This window comes from Lolium rigidum, chromosome 4 (assembly GCF_022539505.1).
Source record: "Lolium rigidum isolate FL_2022 chromosome 4, APGP_CSIRO_Lrig_0.1, whole genome shotgun sequence".
Taxonomy (NCBI): domain Eukaryota; kingdom Viridiplantae; phylum Streptophyta; class Magnoliopsida; order Poales; family Poaceae; genus Lolium; species Lolium rigidum.
This window is the reverse complement of record NC_061511.1, coordinates 260,991,983-261,012,206: the sequence shown is the minus strand read 5'-3', so window position 1 is coordinate 261,012,206 and position 20,224 is coordinate 260,991,983. Positions and strand designations below refer to the sequence as shown.

Genomic DNA, 20,224 nt, shown 5'->3' with positions numbered 1-20,224 from the left:
GAGCGTCGGCATCAAGAGCAGAGTCAGCTGCACTTCTACTACTATAACAAATAAGCATCTATCTGCCCTGTAACTGAACTAGTATTTTAATTCATCATGCATGTTCATCTGGCTGCGAGATCTGAATCTCAGATATGGACCTTTGTTAGAGCGAGTACAATAGATTCCAGTTAGCTGACTATAAGATATTAAATAATATATTTTAGATGAGTTGGAGGAGAGAGAAGAGGAGAGAGAAGGAGGCGGAGTTCTTATCATGATAGCCAAATTTCTTAGACGTGCTCCTAGCGCACCTTGTGAGAGTGAAAGGTGGGCCATATATTAGTAAAGTACTACATTCTTATAGCCAACTATTGTACATGTTAGCTATATGATAACTACAAATGATATGACATCTTGTTATAGCCAACAGTTGGGGTCTTCTTATTTAATTGATCATCCCATTTCGCCTTTGTTACGCGTGCCAGGCTGGACTTCTTATTTAATTGATCATCCCATTTCGCCTTTGTTACGCGTGCCAGGCTGGACTTCTTATTTAATTGATCATCCCATTTAATTATTCTTCTTGCTTCCTAACTGTTCAAAAAAAATCTTTTGGCCTCTTGGGGAATACTATATCTTAATCTCTGACCTGGTCCTGGCCCTTCTTCCCCGTTAATTAAAGGGCGACAAAGCTGCTCATTCTTATCACCATCTAGCTTTCCTCTACGCAAGTCTAGCTGGTTTTCTTCTCTTGTTCTCCCCCCCTCGGCAGGGAAGTAGGCTTTGCGACTTACATCTCTGCTACAGGAGGGTATGAACCCCCGGATCTAGGCGAGGTGATGGCGGGGAACTCCAATAGGTTTTGGTTTTACAACTGCTTTGATTCAGGTGGGATTTAGCAACTTCCTGCGTAAGCTTCACTGCCGTTTTGTAACTGTGTTTAATTAGCACAAAACTTGTTCAGACATTAGCAACTCCCTTCCATATGCAGCATTAGCTTACCAGATCTTAACTTTATGTAGTACTTATCATTATGTTGATAACAACTTTGTGTGCGCCTGTAGTTGCATAAGCTCTAGAAGTCTAGAGGACAGATGGCGGAGGACAGGTAAGCTGCAAGTTGCTCCTGATTTGTCTTTTAAAGCTTCTTATTTCAAGGTAAAGAAAAAATACTCATTCTTACCAAAGGTGTTCTTTTGACCAGGAGCAGTAGCATGGGGAACAAGGTAGATCACAAAGGTGATCAGCCATGTGAGCTAACGCTCAAATTCCTCAAAAAGATAACAAATGAGTTCGACGAGTCTAGAATACTTGGCAGAGGTACATTCGGAACAGTTTACAAGGTATGGCTATGACCAATTTTTTTGCCTTCACTGTAGAAACAATATATCCGTTTGTAAGTATGGAACCTGGCACAAATTTATATATTTGGTACAAACCTACAACAACAGATGTCGTTCTAAATGTGTGATACTGACCTTGCTTGAACTTTCAGACTTTAAATTCCCTAAAATGGTATAGACATTTCACTAAAGCTAGTACAATAGCTTCTTGTTAGCTTTTCTTTAAAAAGTAGGATGCTAGTTTCAGGAGTAGGGAGTACATATAAAATAAGTAACCTAAATACATGTAATTATGAAGTGAGTAAAATGATATTGTTCCTTAAAAGAGAGGGGGAGGAACAACAATATTAAGAGCATCTCCAGTCGCGTCCCCCAAACCGTCCCCCAAAGCGATTTGGGGCAGGCCGGACAAAAAAAGCGTTCCAGCCGCGTCCCCCAAAGCCCTTTTTTGTCCGGCGCGGCCCGATACGGTGTCCGGCGCCCCGAGCCCGTCCCCGTCCCCACGGGGGACGCTCCGGGGACGCCGGACACAACAAGCGAGGCGGGGAGTGGCGGGGCCGACGCGTCGGCGGCACGGCTAATTTTAACCTAACCGTCGCCTACCTCGCGACGGAAGTTATTCGCGCGCAGTGACACACGGCGGCATCTTTGCCTTAATGGCGACGGAGGGGCAGGCGAGACGTCTCGTCGGTGCTGCGCGGCCTCCACGCGTCGCCGGCGTTCGCACGCCACCGCCCGTTCCCGCGCGATCTTCCCGCCTCTTCTCGTCTGTTCCCGCGCTTTCTTCCCGACGCCGGCGTCTATAAAAGGTCTCCCGGCTCATCAATGGTAGCCACCACACCCCGCCGGTAACAAACACAGCCCTCGTCGCTCCACGGCCGTCTCCTCCATCACCGGTGGCAATGGCGAACCACCCCGGCGATGGCCACTTCCCTCCACCGCCGTCTCCTCCATTGACGAGCCGGCGGCGGCGTGCGGCACTCGAGGAGGCACTCGAGGAGGAGGCCCGCCAGCCGGCGTGAGGCGCGAGCAGGCGGCGGATCTGGCGGCGTTCTCCGCCCCGCCTCCGCAGGCTGAGGAGGCCGCGGCGGCAGCAGCGTGGCAGGAGCGAGCGGTGCGACACCGTTGCGGCGTTCGACGCCTCGACGGGACAAGAGGCGCGACGGCGCCGGTACCGGGAGGAGATGGAGCAGCGATGGGCCGACGAGCGCCGGCGCCGGCGCGATGAGCGGCAGGCGCCGTTCCGCGAACGGCGTGACTCGACCGAGCGCCGGCGGCGTGAGTCGATCGAGCTCCAGCAGCAGGCGACGGCGGAGGAGCGTCGACAGCGGGAGTCGGCGCTTACGGCGCTATGGGGGAGGCGGGCGGGGCGGTTGGCGGCGGCCGACGCGTATGCGGCGGCGATGATGGAGGCGCCAACGGATGTGGAGGAGGAGGCGCCAATGGAGGAGGAGGCCGAGGCGGAGGAGACCGAGGTGGAGGACGACGACGACGACGACGAGTTCGACTGGTCCGACGACGACGCCCCGCACCCGGACGAGACGGCCGATCAGCAACGCGCCCTCGTCGAGTCCTTCGAGTCGGAGAAGAAGCTCCAGGACGACGCCCGTGCCCGCGAAGAGGCGCAGATTCGTCGCGCCGTCGAGCTCTCCCTCCTGCCGGCCCAGCAGGGGAGGGCGGAGGAGGACTATCGGCGGGAGCGGCACCGTCTGGCCACCGCCGAACGCAAGGAGAGGAGGCGCGCGCAGGAGGAGCTGCGGCGTAGGGGAGGCGACGACGGGGCGGGGCCGTCGAACGCGCCGCCGGGCGGTCATAGCCTAGGTTTAGATGAAATCTAGCCGTTTTCATTCAAACTTTGTAATATATAATCAAAATTGAATGAAAACCTTTATTTTCCTGCACAAATATTCATTTGGGGGCGGCGTTTGGGGGACGCGGCTGGGGAGCGACGTCCCCCAAACGCGGCACGAGCAAAACACGTCCCCCAAACGCTCAATCCGGCGCGGTTTGGGGGACGGTTTGGGGGACGCGGCTGGAGATGCTCTAAATACAATAGACATCTCTTGTTGTGCAAGAGTACATGTGGTCCACTACCATGATGCTAGCACCCTACCATGATATGCATTTACATTCCATAATATCATCACTATTCGCACAGAAAAACAATGGTGATGAAGATTATTAACAAGAGATGTTGAACAGGGTACTTACGAAAACGGAGAAGAGATTGCAGTGAAGGTACTTAAAAACATGTCAGGATTTGAAACAACAGAGGAGTTTCACAAGGAGCTCAAGAACCTTAGAAGGCTCAAGCATCAAAATGTTGTTAAGCTAGTGGGTTTCTGCAATGAATCGGAGAAGGTTGTTGCAGTATATAATGGGAATCAAGTTATTGCTGAGGAAAGGCATACGTCACTCTGCTTCGAGTATGTATCCAATGGTAGCCTTGCCGAGCATATTTATGGTAATTAAATTAGTGCACAGGCATTTTACTTATTCAGCATGTTATAAGACATGCTTCATTACATTACAGTTTTTGCCATATTTTTTTATACAGCTGATGGATGCTCAGGACTTAATTGGCATATACTATACAGAATAATCAAAGGGATGTGTCAGGGTTTAGAATATCTTCGTCATGGATTGGAGTTTTCAGTATGGCATTTGGATTTGAAACCTGCTAACGTATTGTTAGATAACAATATGATTCCAAAGCTTGCAGATTTTGGTTTATCGAAACTTCTTTTTGGTGATGAAAACACAAGAAATACAATCAATCACGTTGGTACATGGTAAGCTACCTCATGCAAAAACATTCTATCCAGCAACTTCCCTTATGTCAAAAGATGTTCCGTCTGTCATATAAAAAAACGCTCCGGTTGTACTAGTCTTTTTTGGTGTATTTCGATACTACATTAACTAAAAAGTTCATCACAAAGAAAAATAATTAAGGTTATATATCTTATTAAACCTTGTACAAAATCGCAAAAGTGGGCAGAAGATCAACTTTCTCGAGTTGGGAGGCCATTTCATTGTTGACGTTTGATCATATGCAGTGGGGAGATAAAACTAGAACTAACAAACTTAAAAAAGGAGTTCGAGTACGTTTAGATAACCAATTCATGTGGCCTCACAGAGTCACGGCCAGGTATCCATCAGATCATATACAGACAGAAACAAATTGGTGAATAGGCTATCTTGAGAACGAAAACTCAATTTGTAGCTCGGGCTACACATAGCTCGTTTCAAAACAAAATAAAAATTGGTATTTTAAAATTCTAAAAATTCTAAAAAAAATCTGGCTGTAGGTAATTATGTATTCCACAATCGTGTAAAGTTTCAATCCAAAACTCATTGTAATCGGGGCTACACAAAAATGATAAGTTCTGACAGTTTGGGGGATTTGAAAATGTGTACTGTTTCTCAGATCTACACTTTTGTCATTTTTGTATAGACCAGACCACGACGTATTTCGTAATGAAAAATTGCACACTTGTGGTATATATATTCCCGACTACATGCAGATTTTTTTTTAAAACTTCAGAATGTGATTTTTAAAATTTTGAAGAAAACAAGGTACACGTAGATCGTCTCTAAGACGCTGCACTCATCTTGAGAAGCATATCGAATCACATAGGTTTACCACACGGTGAAAAAAGAGAGCAAGCCCCCCCCCCCCCACCCACAAAGTATCATTAATGGTAAATTTAATCCCCTTACCCTTAACCTAGGATTTGACCCAGCCTTTTGAGCAGGGTTAGTGGATCAAATAGACCATCATTCGTAGTTTAGGAGTGTTTAGTGAGCCACATAAAAAAAGAGTGGGGCCGCTTCCTTATCCTTTTCTAGGCTGAGGCTAGGCAGAGGGTGAATTGAAAGCCAAAAGAAAAAAATCGGCACAGTTGCGATGCGCTCACTCAAGCTTAGGCACCGAAGAAGCATTCCATTTCCTTTCAAGTAACGAGAGGGCTATCTGTTAAAAATGAAAAAGAGAGGGAACTTGCTTAGCAGGCGTACGAGACCAAATCTTGTTTTGCTTACGGGCTGTAGCTACCGGGTCCGAAGGAGGCTGATCGTGAATCAATTCCATCTGTTAGGGCGGGCAAGTTGCGGTGAAAGAGAGTCCATCTTTCTCTTAAAGTTTTCTTTTGTGAAGAAAGTATGGGGGGGGGGCGAACATTGTTCAACAAAAATGCTAAAAAATATGTAAATTTAGCATTCTTGAGTTGCAGGCTTTGATGCGTTGATGTATATATCTAGAGATCTTACACTCATCGAACAATTAGAAAAATCAAAACCATCTTAGATTTTGTACTATGGTAACTACTGTGTCTTGGATACCATGTGCAAAAATTATAAACAAAAGGTGTACTTCTTATAGCTATACTACCTCCGTTCCAATGAATAAGGCATTTTTTTTTCGAAAAGTCAACTAAGCAAACTTTGACTAAAGTTTTAGAAAAATCTATCAACAAATATGATATTCTCCATATGAAATATATTTCATGATTTATCTAATGATATTGATTTTGTATTTTGCATGGTAATGATTTTTTTGTAAAAACTAGGTCAAACTTTAGATGATTTGACTTTTTAAATATACTATAAGCCTTATTCATTAGAATGGAGGTAGTACTAGTAACAGATTACATGAATATGAAATTTCCATGTCACATAAGAGAAAAGCGGAAATAAATACATATCCTGACTCCGAAATAACCAATTTCAATAGCTCAGTTAACAAAATATATATTTGATTCGATTTTAGTGTTTTTTCCAAAATATTAGAAATGAAGATAACTTTCACAGATTGAAAAGCTCCATGGAGCATCCAATCAGAAAACTTCTAGGGATTGAAAAGCACACACTCCATGCAGCATCCAATCACAAAACTATTAGGGATTATTATTTCTTCCTCATACAATCAACTAAAATAAACTATTATGCATGCCAATTATAATCTTCAAAGGTGTGTGTCTAATACAAGTAACTAAAATAAACTATTATGTGTGCCACTAACAATCTTCAAAAGTGCGTCCCTAAGTCAGCAATATTGCACATACATTGTATTTTACTGTTATTATGTTTTCCAGCGGTGCATGGGTTGATGCCTAGTTTACATAAATAACATGCCACCTTCGGCCCACTTCCTGAACTTTAGACTCATATATAGACATTTCTCATTAACTATATTTTTGATACTTCCTCGTCATGTTACGCTTCTATAGCTGATCTAAGTGACCTTTTTAATGTTATGATATGCAGTGGTTACTTGCCGCCGGAGTATATAGAGCATCAATCACTGTCAAAAGAGTTCGATATATTCGGTTTGGGTGTTATTATAGCGAAGTTAATGGCTGGACGTGACGTCTACTCCGAAATTGATATCATGTCCGAAAAAAAGTTTGTTAATCATGTAAGGAAGAAAAATTCATTGTATCATTATCTACTATCACTTTTGGAAAAGTGTGTTCGACCTTTTATAGGAAAGCACAGTTGTCCTGTTTGTGGTAAAATAAATTATAACGTCATCATGTTCCAACACCAGGTACATGGTAACTGGAGGAAAAAACTATCTGAAACCTTGGCGCCTAGAGGACTCGAAGTGTATGGCGAACAGGTCAAGACATGCATCCGTATAGCACTAAATTGCATGAATCGTAAGCGGGAAAAAAGACCCACTATACAGTCCATTGTCTCTGATTTGATAGAGACAGAAATGTTGATACGTACACGAGGGTTGCAGATGGAACATGTGAGATCACTTCTGACATAGCTGGCATTTCTTTTTATTAGAAATTATTATTTTTTAGCTAGAACTTAGCTAATTAGTACTAAAATATCTGATATACTTAACACTTCAAACTATACCTTGACTTGGATACTTACTACTCCCTCCGATTCATATTATTTGACTCAAGTTCCGTATCTAGATAAAGTTGAGTCAATTTATATAAATCAGTGGGAGTAAAAGATATCAAAATTCATAGGCCAGAAAATGTGCAAAATAAAGCTTTTCTGTAACATATAGATAGTAGTAAACCGGTGTAAAAGACTCACTAATTCCTGCTTTATACTCCCTCCAATATCATAAAACTAGACATTTTGGGAATTGGTGAAGTCAAACTTTGAAACCTTTAACTATGAGTATCTTGGTACAAAAGCGATGGTGGTGTCCTAGGAGGATTTGGCAGATGAGTGTGGAGTGAAGGTGGAGGGAGGGAGAGACAGGGGATAGGGAGGAAGGGAGAAAGAGAGATGGACAGGGAGAGAGGGACAGAATCACAGAAAGAGTGTACGAATGGAGTTTGCGCATACGGTTCCACATAAACCTATGTTCTCTCTCCTCTATGTTCACTTAAAAAAATTGTATTTTTTTGGAGAAAAATCATTGCTGCTTGATATTATGTGTTAACTTGTATAATTTTGTGAAAAAAATCATGAGTACAATATATGTCATTCAGGTGCGCAAATTTTGTCTTTTTATTTCGCGTGCATCTTGTTGTATTGTTTACCAGATTTGCAAAGTTAAATGTTGTATCATGGGGATCGATCATAAAAAGTTATATTTGTTTTGTATGTTCTTGTAGTGTGTAAATAAGGAGAGACAATATAGGTTCGACATGCAACCAATTTCGCTTCCAGTTATCTCCACATGTAGAATTTACTCCACAGTAAGCAGTACATGGAATATGTCAACAGGCTGACCTAATTGTATTTTGTTATCGACAGTCATGTGAAAAGGAGCCCATTCTTCCTGAGGGACGCACTCAGGCTATAACTCCAGGTTAGTTTTCGTGTTATTTCAGACAAATGAAAGTACAAAATCTTCCCCGGTTTCTCTACTCAAAAGTCTACATATTCGAAGATGTACTACATGCATTTCAAAGTTACTTACATATATAAATTAAAGGTGCTTGCTTGGTCAGATTTGAGTCTTCCTTGATACGCTTCTTTCTTGGTTCGGACGGATCCACACCGACGAACTCATCAGCATGTGGATGATGCCCTTGCTCAATGCAGTAAATTCTACCTGGGAACCAGACCGCTTTGCTCGCGTTGTTCGAGAGCCTACCTGGGATGCCCAACGTCGTCAAGCTTGGGCGGCGGAGAAGGTAGCTCACAGCTATGTGATCGTCATGGCTTGGACGTACATGTGCTCTGACCTACATTCGATAGCACAGAGGGGATCAGATCCCGCGCGGGTCGAGTAGAAGAACCAGGAGCTGGTGGACGCAATCGATGTGGTGGCAGCAGCTAGGGATAGGGCCCGCTACCACGACCACATGGCGTCAAGACGAGATGTCCGATCACCGGCATGCGCTGCGTAAGGAGTGCATCCCGGAGATGCAAACCAGCCGCATATTTGGTTTGCGTCGCTACGGACAGTCCGGACACTCGGCGTCGCCCCGCTGGAACAGGTTTCAAGCGTATTTTTCATCTATGCGACGCAAACGGTCGCTCAGCTTTTGTTTACATCATGCCGTTGGAGATGCCCTAAGGTGCTGGCAGAGTTATTCGAACCGGTGACCTATTATCCAGCACGGACACTGCTACCACCAGCTCTTACGATTTTTTCTGTCATAATATTGAACTTATATATATCATGTATTATGCACAAGATCAAAGCCAACAAATCTTATCTTGTTGTTTTTAAAATGTACCAAGAGCTAAGAGCATCTCCAGCCGCGTCCCCCAAAGGGATTTGGGGCGCGCCGGACAAAAAATGCGTTCCAGCCACGTCCCCCAAAGCCCATTTTTGTCCGGCGCGGCCCGATACGGTGTCCGGCGCCCCGAGCCCGTCCCCGTCCCACAGGGGACGCACCGGGGACGCCGGACACAACGAAAAGCGAGGCGAACCGACGCGGGGCCGAGTAGTCAGCGGCTCAGTGAAAAATCGTCTCCCATTCCCGCCAAATCCCGCCCCTCTCGCCATATCGCGCCTATCCCGCCGTGCATTTCAAGCCTCCCAACACATATCCTGTCGCCGATTCATTTCTCCTATCCCGCCGATTTGTTTATCCCTCCCGCCGTCCACCCGCCGCCGCTACCCTCTCCCCATTCCATGGCGCCGCCGACAGCCCCCAAAAAGATGGCCAAGAAAGCGGCCAAGAAGCCGCCGGGCAATGCAACGAAAGGGGCGAAAGCGCCGTTCGCGAAGCCACGAAAGGCGCCGGCCCCGAAGAAGAAGCCGGAAGGATGGACCGATGATCAGTGGCATCAAGACTGTCTGCGCCGGAAGATGTCGACGGCGGAGCGGAAAGGACGGAGGGCGGCGGAGCAGGAGAAGAAGGCTGCGGCGGCGCGCCGGCACCGAGCACATAATGGCCGGGTTTATCGCCGCCACCAACGCGAGCCCATATAGTACGAACGTGCCGGTGTACGTTCCGGGAGTCTTCTCTCCGTCGTCATCCGCCTTCTACAACGACGGCCCCTCCGGCACTCCGGGGTGCGTGACGCCTAACTTGTCGCCCCACTACCAGGATGCGCTGCCGCATGGCGGCTTCAACCCCAACAACCTCTACTCCCCGGCGTACGAGCAGCGCGAGCCAGGACCCGGTGCGGACGACGACCCTTTCACTGGCCGAAGGGGGCCGCTCGGGTCGACGGCGCCGGTGCTGATGGTGCTGAGGAAGAGGGCGGGGGTGAGGACGAGGAGGACGATGAAGAGGAGGAGGTGGAGGACGACGACGACGACGAGGACGAAGAGGGCGGCGAGGGCGGCGAGGAAGAGGACGAGGAGAGTGCCGGTGACGATGATCTCGTGGAGGTAGACGCAGACGGCGTGAAGAAGAAAAAGAAGAATGCATCGGGCACACGAGGCCCCAAGTGGACGGATTTGGAGGATCTTTGTCTGTGCGAGTCGTGGGCGACGGTGAGCCATGACTCCATCATCGGCGCCAACCAAAAATACGGGAGCCTCCTTCTGTGCGAGTCGTGGGCGACGGCGAGTACAAGAAAGTGACAATGAAGAGGAGCCAAAAGGCAATGTCGACGCGATGGGCCATCATCCAGGCGGCTGTGAACTCCTTCCATGGATACCATCAGGAATTACTGACCAGAGCCGAGAGCGGCGCCGACCTCTCCCAAATGGTACGCCTCTTTCTTCCATAATCTGTAGCGCCTACATTGTGTTCGATGAAATGATTCCGCTTCCTTTGGCTAGTTTGATAGGGCCATGGAGGTTTACGCGAGGAACTCGGATGGGCATAAGCCGTTCGCGTTGATGCATTGCTATAGCAAGCTCAAAGGGAATGAGAAATGGCGGTTGACGCGCCTGTCGCTGTCCAAGGGGAAGGACGCCATTGATCTGGACGCGGCGTCGGCAACGTCGGCAGGGCGTCCTACTGGCAACAAGGCTGCCAAGGCCGCCTTGGCCGACGCCGCGTCGGGTGAGAAGACGCAGGCGTCGATCACGAAATGCCTCGCGGACGTCTCCTCGACCTTTCTCTCCCGCGCCAAAAAGAACGACGAAAGGTGGGCGGAGCTGCTCAAGAGGCAAGAGGAGAAGTTGGAGCTCAAGAAACGCAGGGACGACATGTCCCTGCTGAGAGCGTCGACAGAGGGAATGTCTCCCCGGACGCGGACGGCGCACAATTTCTTCAAAGGCCAGATCCTCGATGACATCGAAGCCAAAATGGCGGCGGCCGACGCGGCGGCCCAGGAAGCGGCATCGGCAGCAACTGCGGTGCAAGAGCCGGCTGCAGCGTCTTCGACCGCTACACCATCGTCGGCCTACGCGACGGCGGCGGAGGAGACGGAGTATGCACAGCACCAGGCAGATCGCGACGAGGTCGTCGTGATCGACGGGCCTACGTCGAATCAGGATACGTCGCCATCGACCAACCCCTTCTTCTAATTTAGCATGCACTATATGGTCTGTAATATGATCGCCGCTACTCTGATTGCCGCTACTCTGATCGGCGGGAATGATCTCTTTTGAATGCAAAATTTGAATTCTTCATGGGGGCGGCGTTTGGGGGACGCGGCTGGGGAGCGACGTCCCCCAAAGACGGCAGGAACAAAGACGGCAGGAACAAAACACGTCCCCCAAACGCTCAATCCGGCGCGGTTTGGGAGACGGTTTGGGGGACGCGACTGGAGATGCTCTAAAGACACTTTTCACCTGCTAATGTTGTTCACCGGCTAATGTTCGGACGTGGTATTTTTTCTCCAAGGAGAGTATGCTAGTGATTTTTAAAATGACTTTTAAATATATTTAAAATGTTGAAAAAAATAGACAAAAAATGTCACACGTACGAGTCTTAATATTCTATTTTCTCGCAAATTTATTTCAATAAAAATAATTTTTTTGTGTCATGTGTAAAGAAGATAAATTTTAGTGCTAAAAAAGATCTTCGCAAGAATATTTTTCTATGTTTTTTGCACAACACATAAAAAATGTTGTTTTCCCATGAAACTTAACGTGCATATATGGAATATCGAAATGTACGGCTGAAATTTTTGTTCAGATTTATTTTAACATTTTAAAATGTGTTTATTGATAGCAGGAGCATATGCACCATAGATCAAAATTGAAAATAAAACAGCTGCTGTTGCAGTACCATCAAGCTTGACAGGTAAGAGAATCAACAAGGAAGTAGAACTAGCTCATGGAGCGGCTCACAATGACACTAACATATAGAATGGCAGTGTATCAGGTAGTATTACCGATCTCATTACGAGAAAATAAGGTAGAGGCTCCTAAAACTCCTACCATAGGTAAGAGCATCTCTAGCAGATCCCGTGAACCGGGCCAAAACTGTTGTCCGCTGTGAGAGGGCGATGTCCGTCGTGTCAAGCTCGAGCGTATTGACCTCAATTAGGATGCCATCAATCGTCGTCCGCTGCCGTGCACACATGACTCGGTGAGGCATTCTGGGCCAAATTTTGGAACTATCTTGCCCCATTTTGCAATTATTGAGACTAAATTGCACCTTGAGAATAAGTATTGGGACTAGGTGTGTATTTATCTCTTTTCTAATTTTAGCCCCAAAATCAGAAGTCAGTACTCGGCGTCAAATAGGAGCTATAGGTGAGAAAATAAGTAAATAACAAGTAAGGTTTGTTGACTATTTGACTGAATAAAAAGAACGAAATAAGATTTGTTGCCTTTGATCTTGTGCATAATACATAAAACGTAAGTTCAACACTAAGGCAGAAATAATCACAGGGTCTAGTGGTAGCAGTGTGCATTTTGAAAGAAGCCGAAGCCACGTGTCCGCAGCAAAGATCATTGGGATTGGTTTTGCACATTGAGACAATTTTAGGACTATCTGACCCTATTTTACAACTATTAGGACTAAACTGCACCTAAAGTATAAATATTGGGACTGCTGGTGTACTTAGAGCATCTCTAGCAGAGCTCGTAAAAGGATCAAAATCGAAAAATAACTGCCCAGTTTACGGGTTCGGCTGAAAAATGGCGCTGATTTTTCGGACCAAGACCGAAAACCCAAATCAGCATGTACTTGTAGAGGTCGCTCAAGCGAACCGAACGGTGGATCCATATCTAGGGCACGCTGAAATTTCACCGGACGCAACTTCTCGCTCTCTCCTCCCCGCCCTGCCACCACATTTCGCCGCCGCCGCCCGATTCGCCTGAGCCCGGCATCCTGGAGCTAGCGCAGTTTTACAGTTTTGTTTTACGGGCTCTGTTCTGCGCCAGCCATTTTTCGATCCGTAAACACGTTCGCTGAACTGAACTCCAGGTTTTCAGTTTGCTCTTTTACGGCAGATGCTCTTAGAGCATGTCTAGTAGAACCCTTAAAACTGTATAAGTTTTCTAGGATTTACAGGCCGAGATTTGCAAGTTTTGGACACATTTACAGGTTGAAAAACAGGGGCAAAGAATAGAACCCCTAAACCCAACCCGTGTAACGGAATATTCCGTTTTAGGGGTTTGAGGGTTTAGGGGTTCTATTCTTTGCCTCAACCCCAACCTCTAAACCTGTCACATATTCATCACAATATGACACAAAAACACAATGAATCATCAAACATACTACAAAAGTAATAATCATGGATGCATGGTTTAGTAATTTTTACATCACATAATCATCATCTTGCCCATCTCATTGGCACCATCACCAAAAAATTACACGTCGGTGCCATATGCTAGGCCACTCCACCACCATCAAACCCCACCATCATGCGAGTTGTCGACACCGCCATCGCTCATGGTAGTGTCAACTACAAAGGTAGAGGAGGACCCTCGGAACATCCTCTTCCTCTCGGCGATGTCCTCCTTGTACTCCTTCCACCATTGCAATTGCTCTTCATCCATGTCTTTCTTGCACATCATCATGTGCTCCTTCTCTTCCACCATGAGTTCTTTCCATACCTTTGCTTCTTTCACCTTGAGCATCCTCTCCTCCAAGTCGGCCTTGCGGGCTGCCTCCTCACGCTTTGCTTCAATGTATGCAAGCTTGACCACCTTCTTTTGCTCGGTGATGAGAAGCTTTGTCTCCAACGCCTTGGTTGCCAAAGCCTCTCTTGCCTTCATCATATGATCCATCTTCTCCCTTAGGCTAGCCGCCTCTCCTTCCATCTTCACCCTAAGCTTGGCCTTCTTGGTTCCCTCGGGCTTGTTCAAGTTCCTCTCCTCAACATCCGGATCATCCATGTCAAGCATTGCGGACTTCTTCGGTGCGGTTTCATCATCTCTCAACTTCCACTTGTCATATGTTTGAAGAATTGACCAAACATGCTTGAATGGGAATTCTTTGCCCTTGGAGCCGGCCATCTCCTTGTACCTCAAGCCGGCAATCTTCTCCTACAAACCAAGCAACACACACAACACACATGAGAGAAACCATACAACACACATGAGAGAAACCATACAACACACATGAGAGAAACCATACGATGTGAGGTTTGCAAACTTACATAGTCACTCTCCACGGTGCCACTCGGCGGCGCATCCATCACTTGGTCCATGGCGGCACTCCAACGCGCACATGCCGGCTTCATCAAGTCCCACCGGCCTTGAAGCGACCGGAATGAGCGAGAGGCGAACCCACTCCTCTTCGGCTTCATCTTAAGGTAGGCGTCCTCGATGCGCTGCCAATACCGTTTACCGGTTTGGTCGGTACCGGCCGGCACGAGGTGATGCCCCGCACGCTGCCGCTTCGCGCCGACGTGGGTCGCAGCGACCACGGCGGCGACGTGCGGGTGGGCAGCCGGTGCGGGGGCGGGGGCGACGGGCGGCGGGGCGGGCGGCGGGCCGGGGGCCGTCGGCGGCGCGGCCACGGGCGGCACGGGCGGGCAGGGGAGGCGTCCATGGCGGCGGCGGCCGGTGCGCGGGGGCAGGGGCGGGGCGACGGGCGGCGGGTGGGTGGGATTGGGAAATTTCCCTCCCGCCCGAAACGAAATGGAAATGCAGTTTAGAGGGTCAACCCCTCTCCAACCCGGTTTTGTACAGGCCAAGAATAGATTCCCAGGTCGGACCTGGGAAATTTTTTACAGTTTTATAGTTTTAGGGGTTCTAGTCTTTGCGACTTTTTCGTCAAAAACTGTAAAAAAGCGGTTATTTTTACAGATTTAGGGGTTTAGGGGCTCTACTAGACATGCTCTTAGCTCATACTTAAATAACGTCGTTGGAGAGATCTAGGGCGCGTTTGGTAGCATGTATCCCTTTTTTTGCATGAGTGGAGAAGAAAAATGGGTCGTTTGGTTACATGCGCGCACTTACGTTCTTGCATGGCACAGGTCTTAAAGCACCCCTAGACAGGCCTGGAGGAACGCCTAGTTCGACACTTTCTCCATGGACTGGCCCGTTGTTGCCTCTTTTTGTCTCCATTGATGCAAACTTTGGCTCCGCCATGTAAAAGCTGAAAACGTATGTTTCCAGAAGCCTCTTTAATCTCTCTTCAATCCACTCCATGACTGTACCGGAAGAGCTCGTCGACGGCCATAGACTCCTTGATGGCCACACCACGGAGGATCTCCGCCATGGCCAAACCGAGGGCCAGCTCCGCCATTGACGCGGACTTGGCCACGAAGGAGCTCTGCCACGACCACGGAGGAGCTTCGCCATGGACATGGTCTCAGCCAATGTGGTGCTCCGCCGTGCCCTCGCTCGCCACGCGTCGCGCTTGGCAGCGGAGCGCACGAGCCGCGTCGCTCCGCCCGCCCCCGCCCAGCCCCCAGCCGCGCCTGGCCGTGGCACCCCTGCCCCACTCCTGGCGGCGCGCGCGCCGCCCGTGCCTGGCCACGCCATGCCGCGCACGTGTCGACCGCGGCGCCCCTCCCTCGCGCCCGAGCCGCCCGCCCTGGCCACGGTGCCCCTGCCCCGCGCCCGCGCCCGCCGTGGTGCCCTCGCCCCGCGCCCGAGGCCGCCCAACGCGCGCTCGCTGCAGGTCGTGGGTGTTGCCCGCCCCACGCCACCCACCGCGCGCGCCTCGTCGGCTGCCGCGCTCCGCCGCGTGCCCACCTGCATGCGCAGCCCGGCCACGCTGCCCCACGTATGTGGTCGCGTTTGTGACCGCTCGACCTCGCCGCCCCGCACCGGCTCTTCGCCGCGCCTTCGCGAAAATCATCTCATGGTCGGCGTCCTCGCCGCCCCGCGCTGGCCGCCCTCTTGCGCAGCGGAGCGCACGAGCCGCGTCGCTCCGCCCGCCCGCCCCCGGCCCGCGCTCGGCCGTGGCACCCCTGCCCCACCCCGGCCGCGCCCGCACCGCCCGTGCCCAGCCACGCCATGTCGCGCACGTGTCGACCGCGGCGCCCCTGCCTCGTGCCCGAGCCGCCCGCCCCTGGCCACGGTGCCCCTGCCCCGCGCTCGAGCTGCCCGCGCCCGCACCGGCCGCAACGCACCTGCCCCGCGCCTGAGCCGCCCAATGCAGGCTCGCTGCAGGTCGTGGGTGTTGCCCGCCTCACGCCACCCACCGCGCGCACCTCGTCGGCTGCCGCACTCCGCCACGTGCCCACCTGCATACGCAGCCCGGCCGTGCTGCCCCACGTCTACGGTCGCGTTCGTGACTGCTCGGCCTCGCCGCCCCGCACCGGCTCTTCGTCGTGCCTTCACGAAAATCATCTCACGGCCGCGTCCTCGCCGCCCCGCGCTGGCTGCCCTCTTGCCGTTAATGGGGAGTTTGGGGTGTCGCCGGCCTCGCCGTGTCGTCACTAGCCCCGCGCTCGGCTGGCCCGTGGCGGCCGCGCTCGGACTCAACCTCGCCGGCCTCGTCCCGTGCTGGCCTCACCCTTATGGGGGCTGTGGAGTTGAGTTGATGATGAGTTTAGCTAATTTCGACTTTATTAGCTGGTAAGCAGAGGATTAGCGGATACGAGACAATACTGTGCACACTAATACAGAGCAACCAAATATATGTAAGTTGTATCTGCTCAGATCTACAGGCTAATACAGAGCAACCAAACAAATTGGAATTTGAGTGCCTAACGATGCAATGCAGGCTAACAAATGAAGCACATTTTTTCCACCGGAGCTCTTCTGGAGCGAGATGGAGCCCGCTAGCGCAGCGCGCAGTGGTGCAGAAATTGAATGCAGCCTACCAAATACACCCCAGGAACTCGTCAGCGGCCTAGGTCAGATGTGACCGACAGCAGCAATCGGTGACTAGAATGGAAGTGGACCACTAGGCCCACCGACCTACCTCCTTTATTTCCAGGAAGGGGCGACACGGAGGAGATATCTTCTCCGCCACCCACCCACTACCTCACTACGGGTACATCAAAAGCAATCTGCGATCCCGTCATCGGCACGATTTAGGGTGTGTTCGGTTCTAGAATCTAGAGGAACGAAACGAGACGGTTCCGTACTTTTCGCTTGTTCGGTGTTCGGTTGGTTACGAGGAATGAAACTAACTGGTTTCACGGAAGGGAATATTTCTCTAATATGCGGAATTGACCCGTGCGACTGAATTGGCCAGATGAGGAGGAACATCGGTAAGCACAAAAATTAGCCTCGCTAAGCCAGCACGCGCGTAGCAGCTCCCAGCGGCTAGCACGCGTGGCGGCGGGACCAGGCACGCGCGGGAGCTCAGCCGGCAGCGGCGCGGCAGAGGAGGCGGCGAGGCACGCGCGCAGGCGGCGGCGCGGCCAGGCATGCGCGGCAGAGGAGGTGGCCAGGCACGCGCGCCGATGGCGGCGCGAGCATGCGTGGGCAGCGGTGCGTGCACCTGTGTAATTTGATTTTAGCATATGTGCAAATATTTTGAGCCAAAATAATCCGTTAATTACAATTTTGAGATGGAAGATTAAGTTTAGCATTTTAAGCATGATTATGGATATTCCGTTCCACTCCCAATTCCTCAACCGAACAGAAAACGGAACCGTTCCGTTCCTCGATTTTTCCGAACCGAACATGGGGTCAGAACCATTCCATGACTTCAGAATGGAACCATTCAGTTCCATCCCCTCTTGTTCTAGAACCGAACACACCCTTAAATATCTTTGTGAGATTTTAAACTCAAGTGTGTCTCTCGTTATTTAAATCGCGTGCACAGGCATGTAATGTCTAAGGGCATCTCCACCTGTGAGCCCTATAAAATGGCCGGCAACAGTCAACAACTTATGGGCCCGCCGGCAGCAGTACGTGCTATGGGGAAGTATGTTTCACACCGGTGACTTCCATAGCACAGCTCCAATAGTACATGCATGCACTTAAAGAAAAGTAGGTGGGGATAGTAAAAATAGGAGAGAAGAAAATCTTTGGAAGAGGTTGACACTGCATGTGGCCCGGTTAGCATCTTTTGAGCAGAAATTTGGTGCTGGCACCCCCGATCGAAGCCCTTGGCATAGGATCCTTTCGGGCGCCGACGCTTTTATGGGGCTCCAAAATATGCCGACGTTTTTTGGGAGCGCCGGTGCGAGCGTTTTCTCTCACTAGAATCTTAATAGAGCTATTAGGAGCGCTATTGAGAGCGCCCGGTGGAGATGCTCTAAGTGTTTGTTAATGTGGGCCATGTGCTTTTGTACACCTTCCATGTAGACATACGTGTGAGTATAGGACTGTTAACAGTGAGAATCAACATGTGGTTACATGGTTAAGAGGTAGTGTTACCTTGAGGTTTGACACTTTGATGTCGCATAAGAGGAGCTTATAGAAGTAGGGTGTACACGTGTTCATAGAGGAAATCGTATATACGTATTTGTGAGCGTTAAAATTCATCGGGTGCTATTGAGTTTTGAGCACCGAGCTTGTTTTTAAAATGTGCTGAAAATAACACTTTTCCTTCTCCAGAAATTCTGAAAAAAGAGTAGCCCCCCCCCCCCCGCCCCACACCCTATGCTCATGAGCCATGGCAGCTCCTTATGTGATTTTTGCTAGTTCTGCTCCCTCATATTAAGATTGTTCCTCTCTTATACTTCATTTCTGGCTCCGTCCCTGCTTAAAACCCCAAAAAACGGTTGTGTTACCAAAACTTCGAACGGATAAACAGACCATGTATATGTATGCCCAAAAGTAAAAAAATCAAAATTTTAAAAGGAGAGCACACTAGTGCCCAGGTGCACAGAATTCGCGTGCTCTAACAATAAGAAAGACATGTTGCATATCTAGATAGGCGTCGTAGCCAGAATATGCTGTTCTTGGGGATTCTTTTGATAAATCTGGCCCCTAAGCAAAATTGATGCCTCATCGGATCTTGAGTGTAACTATTTCGGACCAATGAGTTTGGCGCCAGCGAGAATGAAACCTAAATAGTGCAGGTCAGCATCAGAAATGGTCGGCTCCGAAGTGAGGTTGGCGCCACAGCAAAAGGCACCGAAGTAAGGTTGGCGCCAATGAGTTTGGTGCCGAACCCTTTGAGTAAATTTCCGCCGAAACATATTGGCGCTGACTTCCACAATTTCGGCTCCATCCTCATTAGCGTCGAACTTATTGTTAGATTCCGAAATAGTTTTACCACATGGTCAGATGAGGCCTTAGCCTTACCGGGGTTCAGATCTGTGAAAAATTACGTCAGTTGACGTATCTTCAAAGCATGGTGAAAGGATCGTATGACACCTAGACGGGGTGAATAGGTGTTACCTCAAATTTTAATTCTTTTACAATTTAGCCTTGATACAAAGGTACTATGTGAATTCACCTATATGACAAGATACAAGCAACAATACAAGATACGAGTAGTAAAGGCGGTAAGAGGATAGAGATAACCGAGGTGGAGCACGAGGAGAGGCGAGCATATGATTCCCGCAGTTCCTTCCTTGTAAAGGTAAGTACGTCTACATTTGGAGGGGTGTGGTGCCACGAAGGCTTATCCTATTCTCCGGTGAGCAACGCCACAAATTACTTCTGTGAAAGTACATATCTAGATCTTCTCTACCAAATCCTCAAGTATGGTGGAGTTTGAGTGGAGGAGTAGAGAGATCTAGGAAATTTGAGCTCAGCAGTGGAGGTCCAAGATTTGCAATTTGGAGTGTTGACTCCATTGGGGACTCAATTTCGAGTCCTTCCCTTTTCTTCTTCCATTCTTTCACCCAAATAAGTAACATAGAGTTTCCCAGCTATAATATCTCTGGATATAGATGATGAATTCCACACAATTCTCTTACGTCATGAATCTAAAGATAGAGATAGCAAGACACACTTGGAACTCTTCAACTTTTGGGCAATAATTTGACAATTATTATCATCGCTAAAAATCTATAATTCTTATACAAATAATTAGTTAAATACAACCGTTGTCATCAACACCAAAACCACTTAAGGAGATATGTTCTTTCACATGGTCTACTAATATTTTAACTGCTTTGATCATTATAGAAATGGCCGGTGACTCCAGGAAAGGTAAAACTGATGATGGTACGGCGGGTGACTTAAGCAATGGAGCGAGTCCTGAATTTAAGGGACTGCCGTTACAACTACTGAAGAAAATCACGAATGGCTTCTCCATGGAGCGAATGATTGGTACTGGTGCATTTGGAACAGTTTATCTGGT

At 49.0% G+C, this 20,224-nt stretch overlaps 2 protein-coding genes across 2 annotated transcripts in view; both read left to right on the top strand.

The window, feature by feature from the left end:
• Nucleotides 1-754: 754 nt before the first annotated feature.
• On the top strand, nt 755-20,141 carry LOC124648663 (cysteine-rich receptor-like protein kinase 40; the record flags this gene model as incomplete). Its single annotated transcript, XM_047188384.1, has 8 exons — nt 755-1,090; nt 1,187-1,325; nt 3,528-3,789; nt 3,883-4,117; nt 6,591-6,741; nt 6,874-7,080; nt 8,058-8,112; nt 20,050-20,141. Coding segments are annotated over exons 1-8 (1,155 nt in total), but the record flags the coding sequence as incomplete, so codon positions are not given.
• Nucleotides 20,118-20,224, top strand: part of LOC124650391 (serine/threonine-protein kinase PKH3-like) — a 12,584-nt gene continuing 12,477 nt past the window's right edge. The window contains exon 1 of the mRNA XM_047189924.1: nt 20,118-20,222. Coding sequence (XP_047045880.1) covers nt 20,178-20,222 — 45 coding nt within the window. The 5' untranslated portion in view covers nt 20,118-20,177. The remainder of the gene's footprint in view (nt 20,223-20,224) is intronic.